General features: G+C 40.4%; 1 protein-coding gene across 2 annotated transcripts in view; it reads right to left on the bottom strand.

The window, feature by feature from the left end:
* The window catches only part of NBAS (neuroblastoma amplified sequence), a 330,907-nt gene that overhangs the window by 234,674 nt on the left and 82,777 nt on the right, over window positions 1-13,456 (bottom strand). For both annotated transcript variants that reach the window (XM_027556036.1, XM_027556037.1), the window contains 7 exons: window positions 11,295-11,358; window positions 7,141-7,334; window positions 5,626-5,880; window positions 4,779-4,904; window positions 1,755-1,906; window positions 676-816; window positions 341-419 (listed from right to left, as the gene is read on the bottom strand). In XM_027556036.1, coding sequence (XP_027411837.1) covers window positions 341-419; window positions 676-816; window positions 1,755-1,906; window positions 4,779-4,904; window positions 5,626-5,880; window positions 7,141-7,334; window positions 11,295-11,358 — 1,011 coding nt within the window. The remainder of the gene's footprint in view (window positions 1-340; window positions 420-675; window positions 817-1,754; window positions 1,907-4,778; window positions 4,905-5,625; window positions 5,881-7,140; window positions 7,335-11,294; window positions 11,359-13,456) is intronic.

Genomic DNA, 13,456 nt, shown 5'->3' with positions numbered 1-13,456 from the left:
ACCCCAGTGGATACTGAATTTGCTACTATAGACAGCTATCTACCATAACCAAAAGTTTAAATGTAAAATAAAAATAAATGAAAAGGATTGTAAATCTAGGAAACACAAATGCTGAAATAACACACACATTTCTACTCCCTAGACTAACAAAGCAACTTCTGGCCTCTCACAAATCCCTAATTTTTAGCAAAAATGATATACAAGAGAATGTGCTTCTGTGCAAATTTTTCCCACATAAATAGTTCTAAAGACCAGGAATATCCCACAGGATAGGCAGCCACAGCATGTGTAATGACAGATCGAATGAACATAATTGCTTTGATTAAAACCACTCCTTTACCTCATATGTTGCAAGCCGATCTAAGTAGGTTAATAATTTCAGTCTACAACGGCAAAGTTCCTTTTGTTCCAGCGTTAACCTGTTTTGAAAAACTATATTAGGTCACTTATATTTACCTGGAAGCACATTTCTCTATGATCTAAAATAGAATAAAAATGATCAATATTCCATTAAGCCCCAAACTCATGGGACAACACACAAAAGCACAAGGGCACAATACTAAATGCATTTGACTTGAGCTGCAGAAATAATGCAGAGCAGTTATCACTAGTAAGGAACACACTCAGATCACTGTTTTAAAGAAATTACCAAATGAACAGTAATATATCATTTACTTTGAAAAGTTCACTAATTTAAGTAGTTCTCGTCTCTTTTTGAGCTCCTTCTCCTTTTTCTTCTCGGCAGGTTCTTCTTCAGGTGGGGAAAGCTCCTCATAGGAGATATTGTCAATGTCCATCTCACCAGGGAGTGTAAATCTGTGAGGAAAAAAAAGAAAACTCAAATTTCTTTGGAGTGTGTTTTCTTTATATATATATATTTCATATAGTGAAGAAGTACTTTTCCCTACTTTGATTTTATTAAGTTGGCTTCTGCAGAAACAGAAATAACCAACCGTTTAAAAGAAAGATTTGGCTATACATTATAACCAAAGCGATTCTCTCATTTATATCCATGAGGTGGGCAAGAAGTCATCCGTAATCATCACATGTAGAAACTCTGAATACCAAGGAAATGAAAGCTGCTTAGGAAAACATGGGAGGTTACATTATTGCAATGTGAAACAGCCTATGAAGAAAATGTTGCCCAGAATTTATAATGTGAATCACTTCTATTTAAGGTCTTAAAATGGTAATGAAGGCTGGTTTCATTTAAATTACTTATCAAACACACCATCACATTTATATACCATGGATATAATCTTCCAAATGCCTGATGAACAGCAGCCCCTGTCAAATAACTTGATTATTGTTATTAACTGACATTTGTATGGTGCTTAAAAGTTTATGAGGTGGTTTCACAAGATAAATAATTTAATTAAGATAATGCTCTGAGGAAGGATACAACGATACAGATAAAGAAAGTGAATGAAACTCAGGATTGCCTACGGTGGTTCATTTGACCAGTAAGCAAGCCCAGGTATGCATCACCTTAAATCCACAGCTTAGACGCTGCCAGCATTCAATAAATGTATGTAGAATTTGCTCTTTTCTCAGCATCAAGCTATCATATGTAAACATATTTCACTCAGAACAAAGAAAACTATGACCTCAGATTAAAAAAAGCATTAGTCAAATCAACTGCTCCATTGCACAGTAACCTAAAGAAAGAAAAGTTGACCCTTTCTAATGTCTCAGTTTTAAAAGTGTTTACAAAGTCACCTTCACTTTTGAATCCAAATCTTTCTGTAACTAACCTGCCATCATCTGCTCCTTTCCCTATGGCTAAAAGGGCCTCCAGGTCTGTGCCTTTTAATCCATATTGAAGCAGTTCCTTGGCGGCATCCACATTTTCAGGAACTCTTTCCAAACACTCGTGAAGAACCCAGGATCGTTTCTTTATTTTACTCTGGACACAGAGAAAATAAAAAGCAGAGGCATTAAAAAACCCATGACATCTGACAGCACCTGAGAACTGCCTTCCAGAATCACAGCTAGCTACCTAAGAACTTGGCCACAGGCAGCTGCTGGAGCACCTCACCATTAAAAAGCTTTTTTCCTAATGGTGATTAAAACTGAATATAGGGAATATGATTCCACCTGCTTTCCTTCTTCTAATGAAACACACTGAAACACAAAACTCAGATGACTTTTTTTTGGAAACATAGATCTTCCAAACTTTTTAGTTGTTCTTTAGTTTGCATTTGGGCTGTATGAAAGAACAGAAAATAAAAAAGTAAGACAAGATTTATCCTACTGTGACAAACATGTTTAACCTTGAAACAAAACTAACGTTTTGTTTAGTACCTCAAAGTTCTGTATTTACTTGGCCATGAGCTGTACCCCAAAGCACAGACGATGATTCAATCATAAAGAATCATGCCATGCTGTTCTCTGGGAAGACCAAGGGCCATTCTTCCCTCCCAACAGCTTTCTCTGACTCCATTTGAAATCCCTGACTTGCTCTCTTCCTTGAGTCTTTGTGGATACAAATTTAGAGTAAAATCTGGCTCATACCCTTTATGTTCCTTTACACATTCTCTCATATCAATTCTTTCCTCAGGAGTCTCTGAATTCACATCTCCTTCTCCACGTCTGTGGCCTCCATACCAGTCCATGTCATCAACACATAACACCCTGGAAAGGTTTCCCACTTGAGCCCAAATCAGTATCTACCTAATCATAGGCCCCAGTGTCCACTATCATGGAATATCACATCCAACAGACTGGTTTACTTACAGACCCCATTTATTCACCCAAGAAATATTTGCTGAGTACCGTCTGCGTGCCATGAAAATACAGCAATGCATAAGACAGATTAGTCACCAGCCTTCTGAGTCAAGCTCATTTTCCCTTAATTTGCTCATACCACTGGTCCCATTAACAATGCCTTCATCTCTTCTAACTCTACTTTGAATCCTTTCCAATCCCTGCCCCAAACATCTTCCTATATAAAGACTTCCATAGCAGAGTCTAACATTATTGCTACCTTCACTGGGTTCCCATAGCATTTGTCTGCAATCACTTGTATGGTCAAAGTACGTAAGGCATGAAGCTTGTCTTCTCAGTAAGATTAAAAGCTCCCTAAAAGCAAGGCCATATTTATGCCACTCCAGTACCCCTTCACCATCTCTGGCATAGAGCTTCTACTCTGTACTTCCTATCTATTTTGCTGAATTAAGCATTTCCCCCAATTAAAAAAAAAAAAAAAAAAAAAGTACATGATTTGTCTCTTCAACATCTGTCAACTCCATCAGAGACCAAAACTGCCTTTTATTGTGTTACAGGAAAGGCCATTAAGTGAATATACATGAACTCATGACCTCACTGTCCTGAGTCACAAAAGAAGGAAGAAAGATAAAATAGGTTAGGTGTTCTGATATTCTAAAGAAAACACAAGCAACTTTGTCTTCTCCCTTTATTTCAATATTCTTCATGCTCTCTTATCTCTAATATCATATTTGTATTAACAGTTTATCTTTCTGTTTGGTTTAAAGCATCAATGTCTTACATACAACTTTTTCAGATTGTTTTTTTTAATTACTCATGTACATAAATTTAGGGAAAACAATTACCACGAAAATTTCCCAACATTTCTTAGAATATTTCTAAATGTAAACATATTTTCCTTCCTAAATGAGAAGTCCTAAAAATAGGAATGCGTTCAACTACTTCTTACAAACAGACCAAGGATCCAAATTAACAAGCTGCATAGGAACTGTAACTGTGGTAACGTGGTAGTAAGGAGGATACAGTTGTAGAATTTAAGCAAAAAGAATTTAAGCAAAAAGCTGCCTCTCAGCTTCAAAAGCATTCTTCAAAGCTAGCTAAGAGACAGAAACAGCATCTTCCATTTGGGGCCGACATGATACTAAGCTTTGTCAACAGAGGGTGCTGCAGGGGGCGGGCCCTGCAGAGGAAGAACCTCTCCTGTGTCTGGGTAGCCAGCACTGCCAGCAGGGACCATCTTGCGATACTTTCTGCCAGCTTCGTCTTTCAGAGGACAACTTCCCACTTAGCATCGACTGCACTCCCATGGACAGACTCCTCCCCAGTGAACCTCCCAGACACCTGAATGGGAAGCTTCCTAAACTAGGCTTGCCTGTACTCCAGGGGGAATTTTTTTTCTGTTCCATCCTGGCCATGGTTCCTTATCTACCAGTCTTCTTGCTAGTGGGGGCGTTTCCTACTTACCAGCCTCCAGCTGATCACCACCTCCCCTCTGAGTTTTCTACCTCCTTGGAAACATTCCCTTCAGCCCCAGGTTATTCCTTCGAGTTATCTTTGCCCTCATATACTTAATGTCTCGTTACCAGAAAATAATTCTCTGTATTAAAACTGTCCCTCTTCAAATTCCTGTGTGGTTCCTGACTCTTGACAGGACCCTGACTCATGGCAGTGAACTGAGGTGACTGAGGTAGATGAAGGGAAAGAGTTAGGCCAAGACCAGGTACTTGGCTGGTTTATCACGGAATATTCATACACAGGTCTTTGGTACCAACAATCCAGCTGCAGAGCCAACAGAACCTGGAAACAAGGTAATTTTTCCAGGTTGAATAAAACGCTTCACAAAGAAAAGTCATCAGTGAAAAGTACTCCAATATGAAGCCCTACAGCCATGAGATAGTCCTTTAAGTATGAACCTTACCTTCTTCAGGGGATCTTCCCAACCCAGAGATTGAACCCAGTTCTCCTGCATTGCAGGCAGATTCCTTACCATCTAAGCCACCAGGGGAAGAACTACGACTCTCACTACATGTTATCAAACTATGTAAACATACCAAGTAATTCTGAATTGAAGCAATGTTGACCGCTGACTTCCTCCACTGCCTCTGGTACACCAGGTCAGTGTCCAGGCCGTAGGTCTGAGCCAGGGACAAGGCTTCCTCATACTCTTCACTTTCGATCTTTGGACAAGGAAATGGAACAGGAATGTGATGTTACTGAGCTGTCGCAGTGTCACGATGATGGCAGAATGAATGGCAAGAGTGGAGGTCACGCACTCTTAACCACCCCCACGTGCCCTGTTGTGGCACCAGAAGCTCACAAACATGATGAGGGCCAGAGAGATCAACATCTATTTAAGCACTTTACCAGAAAAATGAGAAACAGAGGTAAAGTGCCCATGCTTACAGAGTAAAACAGCAAAGCCAGCACAAACAGGGCGACAGCCAGAGTCCTTTGCCAGGACTCCTCTCCTGACACTGCAGCACAGACACATGCAGTACTCAGTGCTGATCGAATCTGCTTCCCAGGCAAACCCCCGACTAGAAATCCAGCCTGCAAGTTCTTCCCTCCCCAGCTGCAGTCTGAGCAGACAGCTGTCCTCGGCACAGAGGAGGTGAGAGCCAAAGGCCACAAGAAGTGGAGTGAAAACCTGGGCAGAGCCACCAAGGGGACAATGGTCCAGGTGAGCTCACCTCCCATCCACCGCTTTTGTGTGACCGCTCAGGCACAGAGCAATCACAAAGAGCAGCAGCATTTTCAGAAGCTTTATCATACTGACGTTTGCAACATACTGATACAACAATCCCTCTTTCAATTTCTTCCTTTATTAAAAAAAGAGTGTTTTTCTCAACAGAATTGTAACTGAATCTGTGACCATGCACAGTAACAGGACACCCTCACCTTCCTCTGGTAGAGCTCCTCCGGGGTCGTGGACCGCAGGCTCACCAGGCGGTAGTTTTTAGTAATGGTTCGTGGGCGTTTCCGGGGCGGTGCGAACCGTTCCATCTCAGTCACTAAGTACAGACCCTGTTTTATATAGCCAAAGTAGCGAGTCTTGGCAGAGATTTCCTGATCAGAATCCGAATCCTCTTCTTCGTCATCTTCTCCCGCCCTCGTCTCCAAACGAGATCGTTTGGGGGCAAGTTTAATCTCGCACTGAATTGAAAAAGATGTTAAATGAACAGTGAGGAACTAAAGACAAGATTTTAGAACTAATAGAAAAAGCATTTTAATTCTACTCTGGTTTGATGCATTACATCAGTGGTGTGATTAAGACTAAGCATGGAATTCAAAGGAACCCAACAACAAACTCTATATACATCAACAACTCCAGAAATATGTGCGCAAGTCACTGGTTCCAAATCTCTAAAACTAAAGCTTGCTTTAATAACAGGTTATTAATATGGTCTGGTACAATGTATGCTTGGTAATTATTTTAGGGAAATAAAGGAGAATGTTAATTTCTTTCTTTTGATATTTTTGTACCTGCTGTGAAAAGATGATGTGTTTCAATCCATTTAGCAAATGAACATGAAGGTATTTATTTGCTCTACCAAGAATAGCTACCCTTCTGCCCAACTTTTAAACAATATCTGAAGCTGCACAAAGTTCTGAGTCTGAAGGCTGCCTGCTAAAGATAACCTTCATTCCAAACTTAACAGAGTTGACTTGGATTTTAAAACATGATTTTCTTTAAAGAACATCTTGAGAATCAGTACCAAACTTACAGGTAAAAAAAAAAAATTGTCAAATTGCATTGAAGTGAAAACTATTGAAGGTCATTAACTTGGAAATAAAATAAGAGTTTTAAATGACCAAAACATAACTTTAAAATACTACACTCATCTCAAATTTTTTTGACATGATAAACAAGTATTTTTTAACAGAAGAGCCAAAAGTTTTAAGTTGTCATATTTCACAGAAATAGGCTAAAGACTGTATTTCTTTGGTAGTAATATTATTTATGTTTTTAAATAACTAATCTGGGTGGGGGGGGGGGGTCTATCATGTCCATTAGGGAAAAGTGCTTTGTAGAAAACAAAATGACTAAAAATGTTTTTCTTTCTTATACAAATGTAATTTTTTAAACTGACTAAACAATAGATTTTTTTATACTGCACTCAAGCTGATTCCAATAACGAACTTTTAGTTTTAAAAGATAAGATTAAATAATGGGATACTCAAAATTAAAAATCAGACATTTAAATTTCTTTTGTAATACACATTAGTAGTGAGTAGGCTTAGTCACTCAGTCACGTCTGACTCTTTGCAATCCCATAGACTGTAGCCCGCCAGGCTTCTCTGTCCATGGGATTCTCCAGGCAAGAATACTAGAGTGGGTTGCCACGCCCTTTTCCAGAGGATCTTCCCAACTCCTCTCAAACACACATGTTGCTTTAAAAAGGAAAGAATTACCTCCAAACTTAAAAACCCCCCATCATGGGTAGCGGTGACTTGAGGCGACGGTTCAAACCATTCACATGATTTTCCCAGTAAATTTTTCAAAGTTTTCACTGATGAAACAGTCAAAGCACCAGAGCAGCGAGCCAAAATCACTGCGCTGTCCACCCACCAATTCACATCTATCAGTGGGTAAAAGGACTCCTTATCTAATGGGGGGAAAAGTAAATGAACAGAAATTCATCAATCAATGCAGGTTACATACAACACACTTAGTCCAATAATCAATTTTAAAAACCTATTTGAGCCCTAAAGGTATGACAAATACTAAGAATAAAATGTAAGTCGTCACTCAGATTTTGACTCAAATTTAAGACTGCTGTTTAGTCTCTTAGTCATGTCCAACCCTTTTGTGACCCCCATGAACTGTAGCCCACCAGGTTCCTCTGTCCATGGGATTTTCTAGGCAAGAATACTGGTGTGGTTACCATTTCCTCCTGCAGGGGAATCTTCCCAAGCCAGGGATCAAACCCATGTCTCCTGCACTGCAGCAGATCTTTACCACTGAGCCACCAGGGAAGTTCAATATAAGATACAAAGTGGTAATTTATTTAACAAAAATCTGAATGCCACCGATTTGCCAAAGTCCAAAGTTTTATATTAAGGCCTTTCTGCTCAAAAAATGAAAAACATTCACAGACATATCACCATTTTCAACATACAAAAGATAAATAAAAGATAAACTGATAAATGGCAGGTTTAAGGAAGGACGCCGACCTTCCTCTGGAGCAGGTCTTAAGATCTTCATGTGGGAGGTGCCCTCTCTACACCTGGAGGAAAGGTGCATCCTTATCTCCAAAGACAGAGGAAGGCAGGGAAAAACAGACAGACAAGCTGCTAAGTCTTATCCTGAGCTCAGACCCTATGTCCTGTCAAGGTTTTCCACACCTTCCCACTCTTCATCCAACCTAGTATAACACTGATCAGGTTTAACTTCCTCAGATCTTCATTTCCTTGTGAAGGCGCCCATGTCCCTAAAACATAGTAAGTAAAAGTGCATGCTTTTTTCCTTATTAATCGGTTCTTTGTTACTCCAATTTACTGGGTCTTAGTTGATTTCAGAATCTAGTAGGGTAGAAGGAAAAAGAATTTTTCTCCCTACATTTGCAACTGGAGCTTCCCAGGTGACACCAGTGGTAAAGAATCTGCCTACCAATGCAAAAGACATAAGAGACGAGTGTTCGACCCCTGGGTCGGGAAGATCCCCTGAAGAAGTACACAGCAACCCACTCCAGTATTCATGCCTGGAAAATTCCACGGGCAAAGGAGCCTGGTGGGCTATAGTCCATGGGGCCCGCAAAGAGTCGGACACGACTGAGCGACTGAGCACACACACCCACAGCTATCCAGAAAGAGGAAAACACATTCAAGACCAGTAAAGAAATGGGTGGGGTGGGGGGAGATAAAAATGAATTGTGGTTCACCAAACTGAGGCATTCAAAAGGAAATAGTGTGATATTTATTCTGATTTTATTGCCCTTCACATACCTTACTTGTTCCACTGACAATCTGATGAGGTTTAAAGGTAATACATAAAACAGTAAACCATAAACTTTAAAATATATGTAAACATTGGAGCAAAATGGGTTAGTGGAATTCCCTGGTGGCCCAGTGGTTAGAACCCAGTGCCTTCACTGCCCTGACCTGGGTTTGATCTCTGGCTGGGGAACAAAGATCCCAGAAATCATGAAGCATGGCCAAGTAAAAAATAAAATAGGAAATGAACTCTATTAGAATAATCCATTATTTTAATTAAAAAATAATGACTATAATAACTCAACATCTTCTTCCTATTTAAGCCTAAAGCAATCTATATAAATAAGGAATTCCAAGAAAACATGAAAATCAATGTTCCTCAGCTTACAGCTTAACATAAAGGGGGATGAAAAAGAGCAAATCATTTAAATATACTGTCAATCTTCTGCTTTGACAAATTGTTTTCTCAAAAATGTTTTTCTAAATGAGTATTTTGGATGATTATTTAACAAAAGTGAATATATGAACAAGACAGATGATATAAATGAATCAATACTTTTAAGCTATTTAAACATAACTAGAAGCATAATTTAATAAAGATTTTGAAGCCTGGTAACTATGATTCATTTTATAGGAGACACTTAAAAATTCAGAAGTATTGAACTAGGGGAGTTTCACCAGAAAAAAAAAAGAACTGATTAGTCAAACTCTTTATTTTTAAATTTCTGTTTTCAGTTTTCATCTACCAATTAAATAATCACTGCTGCTGCTGCTGCTAAGTCACTTCAGTCGTGTCCGATTCTGTGTGACCCCATAGACGGCAGCCACCAGGCTCCCCCGTCCCTGGGATTCTCCAGGCAAGAACACTGGAGTGGGTTGCCATTTCCTTCTCCAATGCAAGAAAGTGAAAAGTGAAAATGAAGTCACCCAGTCGTGTCCGACTCTTGGCGACCCCATGGACTGCAGCCCACCAGGCTCCTCCGTCCATGAGATTTTCCAGGTAAGAGTACTGGAGTAGGGTGCCACTGCCATCTAATTAACTGTAAATAATGCAGGCTTTATTTATTTATAAAACATTGCTCATTACTAAAAAATAATAATTTAGACATGGGAAATATATGAAAAAAAAAATCCCTCCAATCTCTCATTACTTACTACCTACCACATGCTCAGCCCGGCCTCAGCAATAACTGCTCAGTTTCCCCTTTGAGAAATCCCTTTCTGCGATCTCCTGCACACTTATTTACAAAGGACCACACGTATGACCTGTGAACTTGCCGTCTCTATGCTGGCTTGAGGTAGGAGAGCCATGCTGCCTAACACAGCTGACTTGGCCTTGGGAAAACATGAAATAGTAACACCTGGGCAGCAGGAAGTTGGATCTGTTGCCTTGTCCCCATTCTACAAAATCTTAGTGTTCCTTCCAAAGTGAAGCAGAATTATCTAGAGACTTTTATATGCAGGGTGACAGAATATGCCACCCCAAAATATGCCACTTTGGCGTAAGGATTATTTCGGGCTGGAGGCAAGGAAGAAGCAGCAGATACAAGAAAAGTTCTCTGTCCTCTATTTGCCTAAAAGTAGGACATAAATTTTGGTTTTCCTGATGGTTCAGTGGAAAAGAATCCGCCTGCCAATGCAGGAGACGTGGGTTCAGTTCCTGGGTCTGGAAGATCCGCTGGAGGAGGAAATGGCAACCCACTCCAGTATTCTTGCCTGGAAAATCCCATGGATGGAGGAGTCTGGCTGGATACAGTCCATGGGGTGACAGTTGGACACGACTTCACAACTAAACACCAGCAACAAAGGACATAAATGTACAAAGTTGTTCTCTTCACCCTCTGCCAGGAGGAACAAGAGTTCATGACTGGAGACAAATTTCAACTCTTATGAGGCCAGAGACAGCACCAAAGGAATCTACATCACAAACTAGTGCTTATATCCCATTACTTTCCCCACGTATTTGCCACTCCTAGAAACTCCAGCCTACAGCCACACCACCCTCAACACTCCCGATCTTGTCTGTTCTTGGAAGCTAAACAGGGTCCGGCCTGGTTAGTACATTGGAAGCACTGATGTTGAAGTTGAAACTCCAACACTTCGGCCACCTGATGCGAAGAACAGACTCATCTGAAAAGACCCTGATGCTGGGAAAAATTGAAGGCAGGAGGAGAAGGGGACGACAGAGGATGAGATGGCTGGATGACATCACCGACTTAATGGACATGAGTTTGAACAAGCTCCAGGAGTTAGTGATGGACAGGGAAGTGCTGTAATCCATGGGGTCACAAAGAGTCGGACACGACTGAGCAACTGAACTGAACTGAGAAATCCCAACTACTTTTCCTTTGTCTTCACACTTCTCTAGAAACTGTTTCTTTGATGCTATATAAGCCCAATTTCCAATCAACCTTCTGAGTTACTCCATGTATCAACTCACAGTACACACTAACAAACTTCTGCTTATTTATCTTATTAATCTATCTTTTGTCAACCCCATTTTATAAGGTCCCAGCCAGAGAACCTAGAGTAGTAGAAAGAAAAAGAATTTTCTTCCCCCTACATATTCTTTATCATATACTAAAGATGAAGAGTCTCTTAAGGTTTTAATTACTATACATCATACAACTCACCTTTGATTTTTTTTCTCTTCTCAGTAGAGAGTCTCCAATCAGGATTAAGATCATCATAGCCTGGCTGAATTTGAAACACAGGCACATAAATTCTTTGTTCAACAAGGTAAGAAAATTATAAGAACATCATCAAGAACTTTGGACTGTTTCAACAGAAAAGAGAAACGATGCTTTCCTTTGATCTTAGTGACACCTAGTTGAAATATCTTTCCAAGATCTTGAAGAGCAATTGTTCGTACACTGAATGATGCACACGTGCAAGTACTGTGACTCAATTTAATGAAGAAAATAGCAAGAACAATGACAGCAGGAATGTAATTCATACAAATGAAAGGAGACTACACTAACAATTCTGTGCATGCGCGCAGACACACACACACACGCATACTGGGAGGAGAACAGCCATGCTGTTGTGAATAAAACACTGGCCTGGATGGAAATGCTACCCTGCTCATAAGCTGAGCAACCCTTCAGGCCTCAGCTCCTATAGCTCTGAGGTTGGACCCCACAACTTTCATGTTAATCCCACTTCCAACTTTCTATGACTGAATATCTACTAAATCAAAATATATATGTATATATAACCAGGCAATCCTCAAATTCAATATATGCATTGTCTAATCTCATGGCAAGACAATGTCATGCCCGTTTTTGTGAACGTCAGGACACATCACTATCTCTCAAACATAACAAAACAACCGAGATTAAGCCACTGTCTGACATTTCCCAGGCCCGCTGTTAATTCCATAACCTCCAGAATCACAATAGTATGGGGGGAGGGGGCGGACAACAAAATATCAGCTGGGGGTTATCTGAAATCTTAAGCCTAAAAAAAAGTGAGGCTCTCCTTATGTCAATATGTGCTTTTTCATCTAATGCAAGAGAATAAGCCTGTATGCTTCATTACCAAATTATCAGTGGCTAATATGTTACAGTATTGAGACCGGCATTCTTTTCCACAGCCTGAGTACCTTCTGCTCTCCTCTACTGTGACAAGTCACTATGAGTGGTCCCTGAGAACAGAAGATATACTTCTTATCAGAAAAAAAAAAAGTTGTCATATAAGGCGAAGAGTTGACTCATTGGAAAAGACTCTGATGCTGGGAGGGGTTGGGGGCAGGAGGAGAAGGGGACGACAGAGGATGAGATGGCTGGATGGTATCACCGACTCGATGGACTGAGTCTGAGTGAACTCCGGGAGTTGGTGATGGACAGGGAGGCCTGGCATGCTGCGATTCATGGGGTCGCAAAGAGTCGGACATGACTGAGCGACTGATCTGATCTGATCTGATACTAGGGAAAGAAATGGATTGTCCTAGATTACTTAATCAAAAAAAAAAAAGATTAAGTTTCAAAAAATTAAAATAAGGTATGTACTACAGAAAATAATCAACTAAATTAAGATCATTATCTGACCATTTATAAGGCACCTTAGAAGCTTTCAATGCCTCCGAATCAGCAGCTGCACCTCCATGACAGCACAGGTGCCCGCCAGCATCTGTTTATGTGATGCCACGGAAGCCTCCCACTTACATTCTAGAGGACACAAGGGCAGTATGGAGCAACACTTCCAAACTTTAAGCCCCACAAATAACAATAATTATGATTCAGCTTTGGGTAAATTAAAAGATGTACAGATTACAGAGAAATTTAACAAGAACTCTTGTGAGAAAAGAAGCCATCTCGTTGGCAGAAATATTTTCAGAACTCAAAGCATTTTTCAATTCTTTCAGAATTCAGAGATGAGCCAGAGGACCATGAACGAGTAGTACAGAGTCAAAAGAGCCAAGCTCCACACTCTGGGACCAGGCTGTTCCATGGAGACTGTTTAAACAACAGGTGTCTCCTCTTGTGAAACCCACGCTAAAAACAAGGTGAAGATCTCTTCCCCTGCCTCCAGGTCTGTGTCTGTGGTGCCTGTACTCCCACCCTCTGTCAGGGCCCACCTGTCACAGCAGCTAAATGCTGAATGAGGGAATGAACTCATCAATCTTTTGGATCACTGAGTTCTAACTAGGATGGCTAAGTTATAGAAAAATTAAGTTGGCATAGTACAAATATTCCCACGGCTCCTCAAACGTGTGGTTTCTTCTGATATTTAGCCAATGAACACTGTGTGCTTACACTGTGAAAAGAAAAAAATCAGACATTACAGGCCCCAT

Source organism: Bos indicus x Bos taurus, chromosome 11 (assembly GCF_003369695.1).
Source record: "Bos indicus x Bos taurus breed Angus x Brahman F1 hybrid chromosome 11, Bos_hybrid_MaternalHap_v2.0, whole genome shotgun sequence".
Classification (NCBI taxonomy): Eukaryota; Metazoa; Chordata; class Mammalia; order Artiodactyla; family Bovidae; genus Bos; species Bos indicus x Bos taurus.
The sequence above is the reverse complement of the archived record's forward strand: the minus strand, read 5'-3'. Positions and strand labels throughout refer to the sequence as shown.